The sequence below is a fragment of the Lampris incognitus genome, chromosome 11, assembly GCF_029633865.1.
Source record: "Lampris incognitus isolate fLamInc1 chromosome 11, fLamInc1.hap2, whole genome shotgun sequence".
NCBI classification, from domain to species: Eukaryota; Metazoa; Chordata; class Actinopteri; order Lampriformes; family Lampridae; genus Lampris; species Lampris incognitus.
In genome coordinates this window covers 10,522,102-10,538,862 of record NC_079221.1, presented here as the reverse complement: position 1 = coordinate 10,538,862, position 16,761 = coordinate 10,522,102, and the positions used below count along the sequence as shown (strand labels likewise).

Below are 16,761 nucleotides of genomic sequence, written 5' to 3'. Positions count from 1 at the left end.
CCTCAGTGATGTGAGCACCACTCTACCTGAAGCTAAATATACCAAATAAAAAATATGCTCCATATTTTAAGTGCAATTTCAGTGCCAGCCCAAAAAAACTCACTGGCCCCTGTTCGGCCACCCCATTTCTAAAGACTTTGTCGGGGTTGGAGCACTGCTTTTCGCGAGTTTTCCGACGTTGTCAGCTTCCTTCCTCGTCGTTTCTCGCTCCACCCGAACGGCCAATTCCGGGTTTTAAAACACACCCACTCAAAGTCTCGGCCAAAACGCGCGGAATCTCGCGTTGTTTCGGGTTGTTGGGTCTGGTCCGGGAGCGTATTATGGGTTACAATCTGGCTGCTATCTGTAAGAGGAGGTAAACTAAGATAGACCAGCGAGGCGAATAGTAAACAACAGCGGGGATACGCATCATAAACTCGAGACTTTGAGAGGGGCAGCAGAGGGGGAAGGAGGGGGACGCAGAACAGGGGGAGGCTTTTCGCTTCGGCGATGCTAGCGTCGGATGTTATAGCTGGCTAGCGAGTCCTCAAGCAGCTGTGCTTCATCTTTCATCGCGATGGCAAAAGCAAAACGACTATAAAGGCGACAGTCGGAGGGGAGGCGTTTTGGCTCTCGATTTCAATGTTATTGTTAAACGTTTACCTTCGGTCACAATGTCCTGCTGCGGCAATTTGGTTTGGGATGTCAATAAACGTTCAATCGGATACAACGACCCCAATATCATCAGGACCAACTATTTAGGTAAGGACAAAACCAGCCTCTTTCTATAAACAAGAATCAAGTCAGTCATGGTCCAGGTCCAACAAAGCAAACGTTAGCTTTCCGTTTTACTGCCCAGGGAATAGACTGAGCCCCCGTCTCTGTTGCTGCTGTTGTTTCGCCACGGGAGAGGTTTTGTCGTATGTAGCCTGTGCGTTTGTAAGGGAAGCGTTACCATAAAGGAGGATTTGGTCATATTCGTGTATATGAGAGCCAGCGTATACAGATGACGCACGATTCTATCGGAGGGGACTTCAGTATGGAGGAAAACATGGTCTTTTCTACTCATAGAAATCCGGGTGCTCGGCATGATACTTACTTCTTGTGCTGTAATGCAAAGGTACGAATCTGTTGTCTGCAGGCAGGCGGAGCAAGGCTGTACACAACTAAATCACAACCGCTTCACAAGAGGGGAGAGATGGCAGGAGAATAAACAGTCAGTACAGTCCCAGAAACAAAACCAGTCACTGAAGTACAAAGGAAATCAACCCTTCCACACCAATCTTAGCCAATTTAGATAACATCTGCTAGCAAGGTATTTTAGTTTACAGCTGTTTTATATGTCTCATGAATCGCATCAGCGAGTTGAATAAACAGCAACTCGGTTAAGGAGCAGTGACTGTTGTTGCAATTCATGGTGATAACGTATCTTCGTTTAGCTCCACTTTCCAATCAGAGCTGCCAGATATATGGCATAGGATTAATATTTTCCATTTGATAGGATTAATATTCAATATTTGATCATAATCATTGACACTACAGGAACTACTGTCGATGTGACTGATCTGTAATTCCACTTCTCAGATTACAGAGCAAGTCCAGGCTCAAAGCTTGGTCCGACCAGAAACTGCAGTATAGTTTCAGGAATACAAAAGAAAACTATGGATGATCGGAAGTAGCCATGCTTTTGTGGGTTGAAAGCGCCTGCTTTTGGTGTTCAAGTTTTACATCACCTTGATGAACCGTAGTCGACTGGAGCAGGACAAATTCATAAAATGCATCAGTTGCTGTATATTCCCACAGGAATGGTACTCATTAGTCGGCTATCCGGGCGGATGGATGTCAGCACATTTTCAGCAGGAAAATGAGCACGCCATTTTTCTGGGGTTAATGGCACAACAATTTGATGCTTGCCTGTCCACCTGTTGGTTGAAAGAGAGCAGCACAGAGGAACCACTGCAATAAGAAGGCATCATTAGGTGTAGCTACTATTCGGCTTAAAGGTTTATGTTAGGTCCGTGAGAGTTGACAATGGTTGAATAAAGAACTATTTGAATGAAGATTTACAAGCCTGTGGAGATGGGGCAGGTGGCATGGGGATTTAGCCTGTGCTGTATTTAGCTTGACTGGGATGTTGTCAGAGTTGTCATTGTCTATGGGCAGAGAAGCCAAAGAGTGACCTGTGGGTTAGACTTGTTATAGGATATATTTAGCGCAGGGAAGGGTGGGGTGGAGTGGGGGGTATCATGGACGGATCTGTGCTAAATCCCTGTAAAGGCACTTGCAGAGAAGTAGAATGGACCTTCTTTTTCACTGTCAGTCTCATGTGAGATGATGAAAAAAGTACTGTCATCGAGAAGGAATAACTCTGACCTTTGGAAAGATTTGAAGTGGTAAAAGAACTAGTGGGGCAGGTTTTGCATGATGAATACTGAGTAACTCCATTGCACAATGCACAAAAGTTTGGAAGACAAAATGACAGGATAATACAGGGATGTGACATTAGCAGAAATTATTATGAAATTAAATGCTTGGAATATTTTTAGGTTCAATATTTTGTTCAGATGGTCAGAAAAAGCACAAAATGCTATGATATGTAGGAAAACTGTTATTTTGGTCTTTGACCAAGCAGTCTGTCACCACCTTTTGATTTTGCCCTGTAAAGAATACAAAATTGTACACATGGATATTTGTTATATGATTGTTTTGTCTTGATAAGAAATGTGGAATAAAATGTCCATCTCACCCTTATGTCGATGTATGGTCCTTTATTGACCAAGTAGAGCACTCATGTTGCCCAGCACTTCCTGTTGCTGATTGCATGCGATCATATAATCTTTACAAATGCAGTTTTGCTGTGAGAAGGCAGGGTTCAGCAGTAAGACTTTGCTGATGGCCTGCAGCCAGAACAAAACTGATCAGTCTGAAACTGGTCTAGTTGAACCAGGGTCCAAAACCTGGCAGGTCTTACTGTTCCCTACCCGGATATAAGTCTGGTTGATCGTCCTCTCTTCTCTGCCACTTCCCCATATTCTCCTCTGTTGTGTCATTCCTTATCGATCAGACTGGATACCATCTCAGTTTTAGTAAAAATTACACCAAGTCTTGGTGACTTGGAGAGTTATGTGGAGTGGACATGGCAGTTACTTTAATATACAAAAATAAGAAGTTTGTTTAGTCATGGAAGGAGCAGTTTCTTATGGCTGGGGGTGAGAAGAGATCGTTGGATAAACGGGGAATAATTCAAAGTCCTTTCTTAAACAGTGGGTGAGATAACTATGATTAGCTAGTTTAAATGTCCAGTATGAGTCTCTTGCAAAGGTCAACCCCCCTTCAACCCAACTTCACAGGTTCAATACCCATATATACATACAGTGGATGCAGGATGGGGGGAGGGACAACAACAGTGCCTTGCATATAGTGATCGCAAACATTGATAGGCACCAGTAACATTCATAGACATGGGTGTCATTGGCACAGAGTTACAGAAGTAGGGCGAGCCTGTATCAAGGATGGATGGCTCTGAACTGACGGTTTCATCTCTGAAGTGAAATTTACACTTGGATTTGATGTTTTCATTGGAGCCAGTCTGTGAGTCTCATTGTTTCAGGTGGAACCTTTTTATCCCAAGTTAGGTCACATAGATCTTGGCACGAATGAATTGTTTCTGTAGTTCTTTTTTATTGCCTTTCTGCAAAGTGCATTTGAGGTTTGCCTTGCTATGGACCCTCAAGGGGATTTGTCTTTGTGAAGTGGAGAACAAAAGACTTGGTCTGCCTCTGATGGGAGGATTTCTCTCTAGACTACACCAGAGCAGCACTCGCTCTGCTGCCGATGCTGGCTTGTGTCTTGTATTTAATGAACAATAATGAGCTTTTTGTTTTTATGTCACTTGTCTTTAAGGGTTTTTTTAACAGACAATTGTGAGCAGGGATAGCGCTCTTACAGGGCCAAAACCCAAGAACCACTCCTTTTGAATGGTCATGAACACATTGTGAATTGTCTCCAAGCTATATTGTATTATAGCAATGACATTAACTTGTTGTTTGGTATTCATCTCAACTATGTTACCGAGAATATTAAATGACCAAGCAGAGAGCATAGCCTAATCCAGTCTGTTTTTCTTAATTTAGAACCTGATCACACAGATAATTGTTGTATGGATACAGCATTTATCTTTTATTTTTTAATGGTCTTCTTTCCTCTAATGGTGTGAGCCGATGTGAGGGAGGCTTCTCTTGGATGAATAATACATGACATGTGACAGAAATACTGAATGCAAGTGTTTTGTGTGGGCTTAATCCAACCCCACACAGATGCAGTCAGCTAAATTATGAAAACCGTCAAACACATGGGTTACCTACAGACAGTAAATACAAGCTAGTTAACTGACTCGGCAGACCTTTCTAATGTTTCTTTTCTGTGTTTGTTTTTTTTTTTACAGGCAGGAGAGAATTTGTCCAACGCCTTAAACTCGAAGCTTCTCTGAATGTACATGATGGCTGTGTAAGTTTCTACATGACATGTTTGTATGCCAGTCTTTTTAATCTGGTTTATTTTCGTAAATTGTGTGTGTGTGTGTGTGTGTGTGTGTGTGTGTGTGTGTGTGTGTGTGTGTAATCTAGGGCTGAGTATTAGCAAGGACCTCACGATACGATATGTATCATGATACACAGACCACGGTACGATGTGTATCACGATACATGGGCTGCAATACAATATGTACCACGATACATGGGCCATGATACGATATGTATCACGATACATGGTCACGATACGATGTGTATCGTGATTACATGGCTACGATACGGTGTGTATCACGATACATAGGCCATGATACAATATGTATCACGATACATGGGCTACGATACAATATGTATCATGATAGTTGGGCCACGATACGATGTATGTCATGACACATGGGCCATGATACAATATGTATCCCGATGCATGGGCCACGATATGATATGTGTCATGATACATGGGCCACAATACGATTTGTATCACGATATGTTGGCAACAATATGATATGTATCACGATACATGGGCCACGATACGATATGTATCACGATACATTGGTCACGATACAGTATGTATCAAAATACATGGGCCACGATGCGATATGTATCATGATACATTACAATATGATACATATTGCGTTACATTGCATTACTCTACATAATTTACTGACAATAAAAAAATATAGCTTAAAATACAACTTGCTGTGTACCACCTGGGTAGTCTAATATTTACATCACATTATATTTTGATAACTTGGCAGACAAATTGAGTCGAAACTTATTTAATTCAAATTTTGCTTTCCAATTTATTAGAATGGTATTTGCATTGCAAAGTGCACACTGTATCACTGAACAAACTGAACTGGAATGTAGATGCCATAACAGCATAAAAAAATGAAGTGTGCATATTAAGTATTCTTAATGTGTTATTGTGTCACCGAACACATTGAGCTGAAGTGTAGATGCCATATCATATGAAAATGAAGTGTGCATATTAAGAATTCTTGTTGTGTCACAGAACACAGTGAACCCAACAGGAATGTCGATGCCGTAACGTCATAAAATAAAGTACATATTAAGTATTGTTATTGTGTCACTGAGCGCATTGAACTGAAATCAGTTGAAAACGTGAATAAGATTTTTCTTTGCTTAATCAATTCAAGGGGCGGAAAAATTGATAAAGTATCATGAAAAAATTGCAATACTGAGCTGTATCGATTTATTTTTTTTGTGCAGCCGTAGCGTAATCCCTTTCTATAAGAACACGACATCCTTTTCCTCTTTTCTTTTTTTTCTGTCAGCAAGTGTACAAAACCTCGGGTCTGATAGAGAGCAGTGCCTTGGCCTGCAGCCAGGCCACTGATGCCATCCCAGAAACCTGAAGCTGACAAACAGTCACACACCCTATCACTCTATCACTCTGTCACTCGCCCTGGCCGGTACACCAGAACCAAAACAGCCCCACCGTCCAAGTCTGAGCAGTAGACAACTTTGTCTTACAGTCACGGTAAAAGGAGCTAAAAAAAGGGGGGGGGGGCAAAATGGAAGAAATAAATTTATTGGAACGTGTACGTGCACAATGTGCAGGATAACCATAATGTTGTGGGTAAATGCTACGCTAGTCCAGATGGGCGGAAATTGGGGAATTAACAAGTCAGTTATTTTGTAATTGTATCACCTTAAATCACAGTTGCCGTCTTGGAGGGCTTTGTGTTCACACAGTGAAAATGATGGAGGGCTGATTCTTGTTGTAGGCTCATTTAGACACACACTGGAGGGCCCATAATCGTTTTGTTGTTTTTTTTTACTTAAGTTGTTATTCTCACTTTCATGATCTTAACATTGTACAGTGGCAACTATGCAATACAAGATGTGGTACAGTTAAATGGGAAATTAATGCTCTACAGTTTGGCATTGCATGCATGCATGTTAACCGCAGTATTTTAAAGGGTTTCTAGTTTACGCCACACTCTGACGATCTACACCGATATGATCGGTCTGTTTTCCCCTGAGATATATGTTGACGCAAATCATCCTAAACTTCAATAAGTCACTTTCCCCAGACAGTCCGTCCAACATTTTTTCCTACCATTCACTGTCCATCATTCTGTCTCATCACATCTCTCATGAAGGCTTTTTGAGGCTCCCCTCCAGCATCTGGGACTCAGTTGTACATAAATTTACACGATGCCCACAGTTGTTACTTTGAGGGCCTTGTTATTTCAGACGTTTCTGTCATAATCTTGACAAGATTGAGAGATTATTTACTCGCTGATTCTCAACGTGCCTCGCCCCCTCCACCGAGAACACAGAGAACCGACAGGACAGCCACATGTATTACACTGAGACCTGGGTTTGTTTTCCGTAGGGCCCATCTTGAATTAGTTTTCCCAAAAGTTTTTGTGTCCTGTTTCGAGCTGTCAGTCCTTGTCTCACGTCAGCTGGAAGACCTGCCCTCCAGATGCATCACTAGTGGTCTTCTGACTCGTCCCTTATGTGGAATGTCTGAGGGCTGTCCATCTGTGTCAGGGCTGGTGGCTGACACATGTCCATCTTTGTAATTCTCAGACGTAGCAGTAGACAGACAGAAACAGGACTAAATAGGGACAACACAAATCAAAACAAAAACACCAGTTTCTCTGTTTGCAGAGTCACATTATGGTGATCGTGTTGAGCTTTCACAGTCTTTGCTCAGAGGTTAAGACTTTAAAAGTCCCATGAAACTGCATTTATAGTGCATTCACGTGGTCCTTGGATGGTCCCATTTCCCAAGTTGGGAAGTAATTATTTCGACTTCGGTGTGTTCATCAGCTTTTAAGTCGGAATGTGGAAGCAACATGGACGCTACAAAGAAGATGTGTCATATTTTATTGCTCAGACTTGTTGCTGCACCAGTACATTCCCTACTACTACTACTATTGGAAGAGAGTGCAGTACAGGCAGGATGGAGTGGTTGGAGAAAAGTGTCAGGAGTGATTTGCAACAGAAGGGTTCCAGCAAGAGTTAAAGGGAAGGTTTACAAGATGGTAGTGAGACCAGCAATGTTGTATGGTTTGGAGACGGTGGCACTGACGAAAAGACAGGAGGTGGAGCTGGAGGTGGCAGAGTTGAAAATGGTTAGAGTTTCACTGGGAGTGATGAAGAAGGACAGGATTAGGAACAAGTATATTAGAGGGACAGCTCAGGTTGGACGGTTTGGAGACAAAGCAAGAGAGACAAGATTGAGATGGTTTGGACATGTGTGGAGGAGAGATGCTGGGTATATTGGGGGAAAGATGATGAATATGAAGCTGCCAGGGAAGAGGAAAAGAGGAAGGCCAAAGAGGAGGTTTATGGATGTGGTGAGGGAGGACATGCAGGTGGCTGTTGTGACAGAGGGAGATGCAGAAGACAGGAAGAGATGGAAATGGATGATCTGGTGTGGTGACCATTCCCTAAAACCATTAAAATATGGTTTTAAACTCATTATCTGGGTTGATGCTAATAAATAACGTTTCTAACTAATCTCGGTCACTCTACATGGACAGCAACTAACAGTTACAACCTAATACTATATGGCTTACTTTACAAATTATATGTGGGCAAAAAATTTATATGCAGTACTTTAATTAATAAAAAGTTTCTTGCCATCATCCAAACATTTACTTTCATCCACCACGTTTCTGCTTTTATATTTCCGAGTTGTTGGTCCGATTTGAGGGGGCGTTTGTGCGAATTTTCCCAGTCGGGAATTCATTTCTCTGATTATTCCAATGGCATGAATGCATGATTAGAGCACCACAAGCCTCCGCGGTTTGAAGTATATCCGAATAAAACAGAACGGGTGGGTGGGATTTTGTGAGGGGCAGGACTTTAATTTGATTATCAGCCAATAACAGCCAGGGATTTTTACGAAGAATGTGGACATTGACATGCTATTGGCTAGTTTCAGTTTGGGGGTAGAAGATCGGAATCATGTTTATTGGCCATGTAGGTTTGCGCTACATGGAATTTGACTCCGATTTTGTGGCTCTCTCAGTGTACTTAACATAGAATAACAACACTACAACACAACAATCTAAAGATATACTATACACAAGGATTGACTTATACAGGTGAAATAAGAAGGCGATAAAGATTACTGTTAGATGATGTTACTAAAAACTGTTGTATTTGTCAGGGAGAGGAAAAAATTATTCTTCTAGAAATAAAAATAAAACCAGTTTTTGTGAATTCCTAGAAAAAGTGTTGAATAGATGTAAATTAAGTAAAGACAAGAGTTGGCATCTGGGAGGCGTAGCGGTCTATTTCGTTTTGCCTACCAACACAGGAATCGCTGGTTCGAATCCCTGTGTTGCCTCCGACTTGGTCCGGCATCCCTACAGACACAATTGGCCGTGTCTGTGGTTGGGAAGCCAGAGGTGGGTATGTGTCCTGGTCGCTGTACTAGCGCCTCCTCTGGTCGGTTGGGGCGCCTGGTTGGGGGGGAGGGGGAAATGGGGGGGGGGGTAGCGTGATCCTCCCATGGGCTACGTCCCCCTGGTGAAACCCCTCACTGTCAGGTGAAAAGAAGCGGCTGGCAACTCCGCATGTATCGGAGGAGGCGTGTGGGAGTCTGCAGCCCTCCCCGGATCAGCAGAGGGAGTGGAGCAGAGATTGGGACGGCTCGGAAGAGTGGGGTAATCGGCCAGGTACAATTGGGGAGAAAGTTAAAGAAAAAAAGAAAGTAGAGATAAGAGTAAAGAATTGAAATACAGATTTAATGTAATGCAACATTCAAAAGTCCTCGCTCTGATTGCTCTACAAAGTTTTCTGTCTATGTTGGCACCCCCTATTGTGTCTTACCTCTCTTTCCTCCTACTGTCTAAAAAAAGAATAAGAATACTAGAGTTGTTTGGACTTGCCCGCTCTCCATATTTGCCTGACCTTGCTGTCAACAGCCAGTAAACTGGTGCGAACTAATGTCGTTGAAATTCTAACACGAATAAAAAGGGACCAGTAGCATCTGTGCCGGTGTTAGCTGTTGCCTGTTAATATTGTACCGGAGGACACCACAGTATCCTCCTGTCCCTCTGGGACAGCACAGGCGTCATTGTGTATGGGAGACTGTGACGCTGCTGATTTAAATGCTTATTTGGGAAGGGACGATGTACATTAATCAACATTCGAAACAAATGTAAATGTACCTGAGTTAGCTAATAGGCTACTTTCCATCGGCGGTCCCTTTGCCTGATGTTGTTATGCATCCTAGGATTTTCCTAGGATAAATCCTAGGATGCTTAACAACATCATATCCTAGGATAAGATGTTGTTAGGTATCCTAGGATAAATCCCTAGCTAGGATTTATCCTAGGATAACCTAGGATTGGATAACCTATCCTATCCTAGGTTAAATAGGTTAACCTAGGATAGGATGCCTAACAACATCTTATCCTAGGACAGGATGTTGTTAGGCATCCCAGGATAGGCTAGTGAGGATGTTGGAGGACCTCACTCATTCTGGGGGATGAAACGCCATTAGGACGCAGCATTCAAATCACGAATCTAATTCCTCGGGTTATTGAAAATCTGGTGGCACTTGGAGGCTGTTGAATTACTTCTCTAGCTGTATATCCACCTTGCTCTCCGTCCATAATGACCTCACATTAAGTCTATTGAGTTGAGGTTTAAAAGGAAAGGGGAAAAAGGGCATTTATAGTGAATGTGGACTGGTATCTGAAGATATGAAGATTTGCATTCCTGTATCGTGTCCAGCTGATTGCTGTCTGAACTCTGAATGCAGTGCTAACAGGGTGGAAACAAAAAGCAGAGCAGGCCGTCTCCTCGCAGGGTTGACAGCCATTCTCTATCAGGGAACAAGCTGAAGTTTCCACTGCAGTACATTGTAGTCTACATTTAGACCACACACGTCCCCGCCTCCCTGTTACCATGTCTGTCTTTCATCCATAGTCACACCAGAGAGAGAGACGTAGGTAAGGAAAGAAACCAAGAAGTAAGTCAGTGCCAGTCCTCATACGTCTTTCAACCTACTTCATCAGGTGATGTGCTGCTTTTTCATAAAAAAGTAAGACGTTTTTGAGGTAATTCAATATGACTGAGCCGAGTTTTCTTAAAAAGAGGATCATGGGGAAGTGGGGAGATGTAAAAATGGTAGGCAAATATAATGCTGGGCGATACAGAATAGATTATTATCACAATAACCACAGGTAATTTTACATGATATCGATGAATATCACAATATCTGCTTTCATATGCAAAAATATCATGTTGAAGAATCCAAATGAGGTTCATCACCTTGAGTTCGATGTGATGCATCGTACAGTTGTTTGGTATTGTAAATTATAATATGAAACCAAAACTAGCTTTAAAATCATGCTGCCTCAAATATTTCAGAACTTTTTTTTTATTACAGCAATGAATTTTCATTATCAATAATTTAAACAGCAAAATTGTGTATGACAATATCCCAATCTCATCCTGATACAGTACCACTGAAAGAGGATAAATGATGACATGGAGTCGCCAAGCCCTAAATGTGGGGATGATGTCCTGCGTTTGGTGTTTGTCATTTAAGGAGTTGCATCAGACGTATTCAGTGGCAGCTGAGAGGGACTGGTCCGGTGGTGGTGATGATGATGATGTCACTTGTGCAACACTGAGTCTGGCTGCCACACAAATGAACTGAGCCAAGTCTCGCAGCATCTGCAGAGGCTCCCTAATAAATTATTGATCCAGAGTAAGGGCAAACCGTGAAACTTAACTTCCGCTGTTGCGGCTCTGGTGCGGTACTCAAGTTCTGTAGCTGAAAGAAAAGCAGTCAATGAAAGTGATTTGTGACTAGGTACGATTCCACTGTGTAAGCGAGACCCGATCAAGATGCTGGCGAGCATATATAGCATAGGCATCAAAAGTGTGACTGTGCCGTCTGACCTATTTGGAACGAACTTTTGTGGACATCCCATGTTTTGCACAAGGTTTGGTCTGGGATTTCAAAACACGATGTCAACATTTTAAAGGTTTCGTTCTTTCAAAAGACCTCGATTCTTGTGAGGCAGAAATAAATGAGTGTCTGTAGTGCTGTTATATACATTCCCTTCATGCCATGCAGTCTGTGTGTCTTATCTGTAGCATTACCACCCTTCGTGTCCCACAGGTCAACACTATATCCTGGAATGACACGGGGGAGTATATCCTATCAGGGTCAGACGACACCTTCCTGGTCATCACCAACCCATACAACAGAAAGGTATGTATGTCCCGAGATTCAGACATGTTAAATGCACCGCTCCGGATGGACAATGTAAGGACATTCTCGTGCCTTAACCTTTCTCAAGGAGGTTAAAAATGTTTTTCTTGTACTTCTATTTCTATTTGAGGTTATCAGTGGTCATTTGAAGTTATCAGTGGTAGTTGCAGTGGTATTTGAGCGCTCGTCATTAGTGCTGTTGTGTCAACACCTTCCCCAACCGATGGACATAAAAAACATGGTTTAGTTTTACTTACTGGGGTTGTACTATCTGTTAGTGTAGGTCTTCTACCAGCTTGTTCAGTCATGTCAGCTTGTTCTTCAGACTTACCACTGTCTGCCTTCTTCTACATTTGGCTGTGTTGAAGGTGTGAAATGGCAAGTGCCGTATCATTTTCCCTGGCAAAGTCTGACTTGAAAGCACTTATGTGTTCATGATGAAATCATTCATGATTTTGGATATGTGTTGATTATCTGTTGTTTTAATAACACCAGGGATAGAAAGTATTAAAAACGTCTTGTTTGCATGTATCATCCGGTGTGGGAAGATGGCGGCGTGGACTCATGTTTAGGGCGGCCTCACCCAGTGCCGACAATGCAGTGTCTTTGTCCACGTCTACATCTGAGTTTGTGTCATCGTGTGAAGAACTTGTATGAGGATTTATGTCTGTGATTGTCGATTTCGTTTGGTGGCTGGGAGAGCTGGTGTTGGATCGGCTGGCAGAGCAGGGCAGGCTAAGCTAACTGCTAGCCCGTGCAGACCGGCAGTTCCGATAACACCAAGATTATACCGAGGGCGGTCTGGCGGCGGCCTCACCTAGCGTCGATTGTGTAGTGTTTTTGTCTGCGTCTGTATTTGTGTTGTCGTGTGGAGTGCGGGGGAGGTGTGTGGAAGGTGTCTGGCTGGGAGTGCTGGCGCTGGATCGGCTGAGGGAGCTTGGGTCTGCTGCATCCTGTAGGCCCAAAGACCACGGCCCTGACTGGAGCTGTGCCCGTAGAGGAAATACCGAGGGCGGTCTGACAGTACGTGGAAGCTGGGCAGGCTAAGCTAACTGCTAGCCCATGTAGACCGGCAGTTCCGACAGTCATCCTGGCAGGCGGTCGTTCTCCTGGACAGGAAAATTTTTGAATTTTGTTGCAAATTTACTGAGTGGACTGTGTTGACTGTTTATGTTTTTTGTTTTTTTTTGCCTAGTTCTCGCCGGTTTTGTACGCTTTTGATGGTGTCGTTTTTGGGAGATTTTGGATATGTGTATTTGTCTTTTGTGTTGCACTGCTGTGGGCTGAGAGAAACGAAATTTCGTCTCTTTTGTGTGTGCAAGTACATGAATGAGATGACAATCAATTGTCCCTGATTCCTGATCTTCAGGATTGTAACTTTGAATAAAAAAAAAAAACAACCCACACACAGACAGGCAGGGACCTGCACACAACTCCACACATGGATGCCAAGTTGCTACAATACTGATATCTGCTCAGCAACCTGCCTCTTATTACAATTCTTTATCCTTATCCTCTTCGGGCGGCACGTTGGCCCAGTAGTTAGCACTATTGCCTCACAGCAAGAAGGTCCTGGGTTCGAACCCCAGGCCGTCCCAGGTCCTTTCTGTGTGGAGTTTGCATGTTCTCCCTGGGTCTGCGTGAGTTTCCTCCGGGCACTCCGGTTTCCTCCCACCATCAAAAAAAAGACATGCATGTCAGGGTTAATACTCTTGTCTCTGCCCCTGACCAAGGCAATAGGTAGAAATAACTAGAGGTGGTCCCCGGGCGCTGCTCGGCGGCTGCCCACTGCTCCTAGCTACACAACTAATGGTTAAATGCAGAGAGTAAATTTCCTTTGTATGTATGTACAAAATGACTAATAAAGCGTTTTCTATTCTATTCCTCAGGTCAAGAAGTCAATACGGTCAGGTCATCGGGCGAATATCTTCAGTGCTAAGTTCATGCCCCATACCAACGACCAGGAGATCATCTCTTGCTCGGGGGACGGCATCATCTACTACACCCACACTGAGAAGAGCCCAGAGTACAACAGACAGTGTCAGTTCGCCTGCCATTATGGAACAGCTTATGAGGTACCGAACAATAGCAAGGATCCCCAGACTTCTCGTGCAGGGACTTAGTCGACGTTTTTGTGTTATGGACCCCCAAATAAGCACACCTAGGCCACATACATCCCCATAGTCTGTGCCCATTAGAATAGATATTTTGCCGCTGTTGATTTCATTTTGATTTGTAATATTGTTAATTGAGTCACATCACCTGGAAACCTGTAATAACCTGTCAAGGCTCCCCCAGTGGTCCCAGGACAGGGTTGCACCAGTCATTCATAATCCTTTTTCTAAGTTTATGTGTAAAGTCCTTACCAAACACATAGTATTAACTAGTAAGTTTTAAACTGGCGATTTATTAATTTCGGTTGCACCACTTAAACGTAAGGAATGTCATAGCTAGTAATGTGTAAATTGGTTATTAGGCAAACATCATAGCAGCCACCCAATCAAAACTACTCACACATGTAAATGTGAAGCAGCAAAGCAGCCTCATGAGCAGATTTTGGGTATAGATGTCTACGTCATCGTATATGTCCAACGGAAATAACCGATCACTTAGAACCTGTTGACAGTGAATTGTTCTTCTATTTTATGATAATAGCCATTTCAAAAACTGTAAGCAAGCCATGTCTTTGTGTTTTTGTTGTTGTTGGTATTGCTTGCTAGTTTTGTGGTTGGTCGTGAACTAGCTTGCTGTCGCCCATACTATATAAATAAACCTCCTAGTGTATGTAAGGGTTTAGTAACTACGGGTGTCCGGATGGCGTAGCCGTCTATTCCGTTGCCTCGCAACACGGGGATCACCAGTTCAAATCCCCGTGTTACCGCCGGCTTGGTTGGGTGTCCCTACAGACACAATTGGCCGTGTCTGCGGTTGGGAAGCCGGATGTGGATATGTGTCCTGGCCGCTGCATTAGCACCTCCTCTGGTCGGTCAGGGCGCCTATTTGGGGGGGGGGGGGCGTGATCCTCCCACACGCTAAGTCCCCCTGGTGAAACTCTTCACTGTCAGGTAAAAAGAAGTGGCTGACGACTCCACATGTATCGGAGGAGGCATGTGGTAGTCTGCAGCCCTCCCTGGATCGGCAGAGGGGGTGGAGCAGTGACCGGGACAGCTCGGAAAATAGGGTAATTGGCCAAGTACAGTTGGGGATAAAAAGGGGGGGGGTTTAGTAGCTAGTAACTTTTATTTATTTTGATTTTTTTGATTTTTTTCCCCCCGTTTTTCTCCCCAATTGTACCTGGCCAATTACCCCACTCTTCCGAGCTGTCCCGGTCACCGCTCAACCCCCTCTGCCGATCCAGCGAGGGCTGCAGACTACCACATGCCTCCTCTGATACATGTGGACTTGCCAGCTGCTTCTTTTCACCTGACAGTGAACAGTTTACCATGGGGACGTAGCGTGTGGAAGGATCACGCTAACCCCCCAGTTCACCCTCCCCCCCGAACAGGTGCTGTGACCAACCAGAGGAGGTGCTAGTGCAGCGACCAGGACTCATACCCACAGACACAGCCAAGTGTGTCTGTAGGTATGCCCCACCAAGCTGGAGGTAACACGGAGATTTGAACCAGAGAGCCCCGTGTTGGTAGGCAACGGAATAGACCGCCACACTACCCGGACGCCCTGACTAGTAAATTTTTAACCAGTAATAACTAGTCAATAACTTACTCATAACTTCGTAATTAGTTGGAGTGAAGCAACCCATTTTTATTTAGTGTAAATTCAAACTTAGAAAATACTTATGTGACTGCTAATCTTACACACAACTGGTACAACCAGGTTTGAACCCCACGTTGAAACCACTGTTCTAGAGAACCTGTCCACTGGCCTATTTTTGCTAAATCAGGACAGTGAAAATGGGACTCTTATGTTTTTGTTTTTTTCCTTTACCATCTAATGACTCGTGATCACCCTTGTTTTGTTGGCAGATTATGACAGTACCCAATGACCCTTATACGTTTCTGTCATGCGGGGAGGATGGCACCGTCCGATGGTTTGACCTCCGCACCAAGACCAGCTGCACTAAAGAAGAATGCAAAGACGTATGACCACAACCGCTATAACCTTCTCTCTTATCACTTAAGTGATTTGTGAAGCACGCTGAACAAATTATAAGCAAGCGTGTAAATTGTCACAACTATTAAATCTGAATCAGGTGTGTTTTCCATGAACTGGTTTGAATCGAATACGTAGACTTCCTGTAGAAGCTAGCTACATCAGACACATCCACGATACAAATGGAAAGAGTCTTTATGCATCATCGGTTTATTCGACACATACGTTTGCATTGTTGTCAGTTGCATGTCAGGGTGAATTAACCTCAAGTGAGCGCAAAATCTTTTTTGCATTGATGAGGAAATTTCCTTGAAATTTGCCATTTCCTGTAGGCCATTCAAATTTGATACTCCATAATTGGCACAAAAATACTTGGATTGCAGGTAATATGTATTGTGTTGCTTCTGATAATCTACTCATAATATCTGCACTCATTTACCTAACATCCATGCAGTTTTTTTTTTGTAACTTGTAAGATTTATGCTGCGTCCACATGGAATCTGGGAGACAGTAAACGGCAGTTGGCAAAACGGAATGGGAAAAACCCACAAACTCTGCGATGGAACGGCAGGACAGTAGTTTAAAAAAAAACACATGGGTTGCTATGGTGATTTTGTATTGTTTTCAGAAAAATATAAATGTACAAAAGTTTTGTTTTATTTAATAATCAAGGCTCAGCGTTTTCGGTTTTTATTTTTCAAAGCCATCCAGCATGCTGAATTTCGCCACAAGAGGACACTGTTACATAACCTCACACGAACAGGAACAACTTTTGTATCCGTAGAAACAAAATCTGGGTGAAAATCAGTTTAAAAACCTGGGTATGTTTCAGTGAAAATCAGTAAAAACCGAAAACGCTGAGCGTTGTTAATAATATACAGCGACCCCTAACAGCAGCAGCCGAAAGTAGTAGTAGTAGTAGTAGTA

At 43.2% G+C, this 16,761-nt stretch overlaps 1 protein-coding gene across 2 annotated transcripts in view; it reads left to right on the top strand.

The window, feature by feature from the left end:
• The first annotated feature begins 366 nt into the window (after positions 1-366).
• The window catches only part of dcaf6 (ddb1 and cul4 associated factor 6), a 41,551-nt gene continuing 25,156 nt past the window's right edge, over positions 367-16,761 (top strand). For both annotated transcript variants that reach the window (XM_056289345.1, XM_056289344.1), the window contains exons 1-5: positions 367-741; positions 4,424-4,485; positions 11,632-11,724; positions 13,614-13,799; positions 15,708-15,821. In XM_056289345.1, coding sequence (XP_056145320.1) covers positions 654-741; positions 4,424-4,485; positions 11,632-11,724; positions 13,614-13,799; positions 15,708-15,821 — 543 coding nt within the window. In that variant the 5' untranslated portion in view covers positions 367-653. The remainder of the gene's footprint in view (positions 742-4,423; positions 4,486-11,631; positions 11,725-13,613; positions 13,800-15,707; positions 15,822-16,761) is intronic.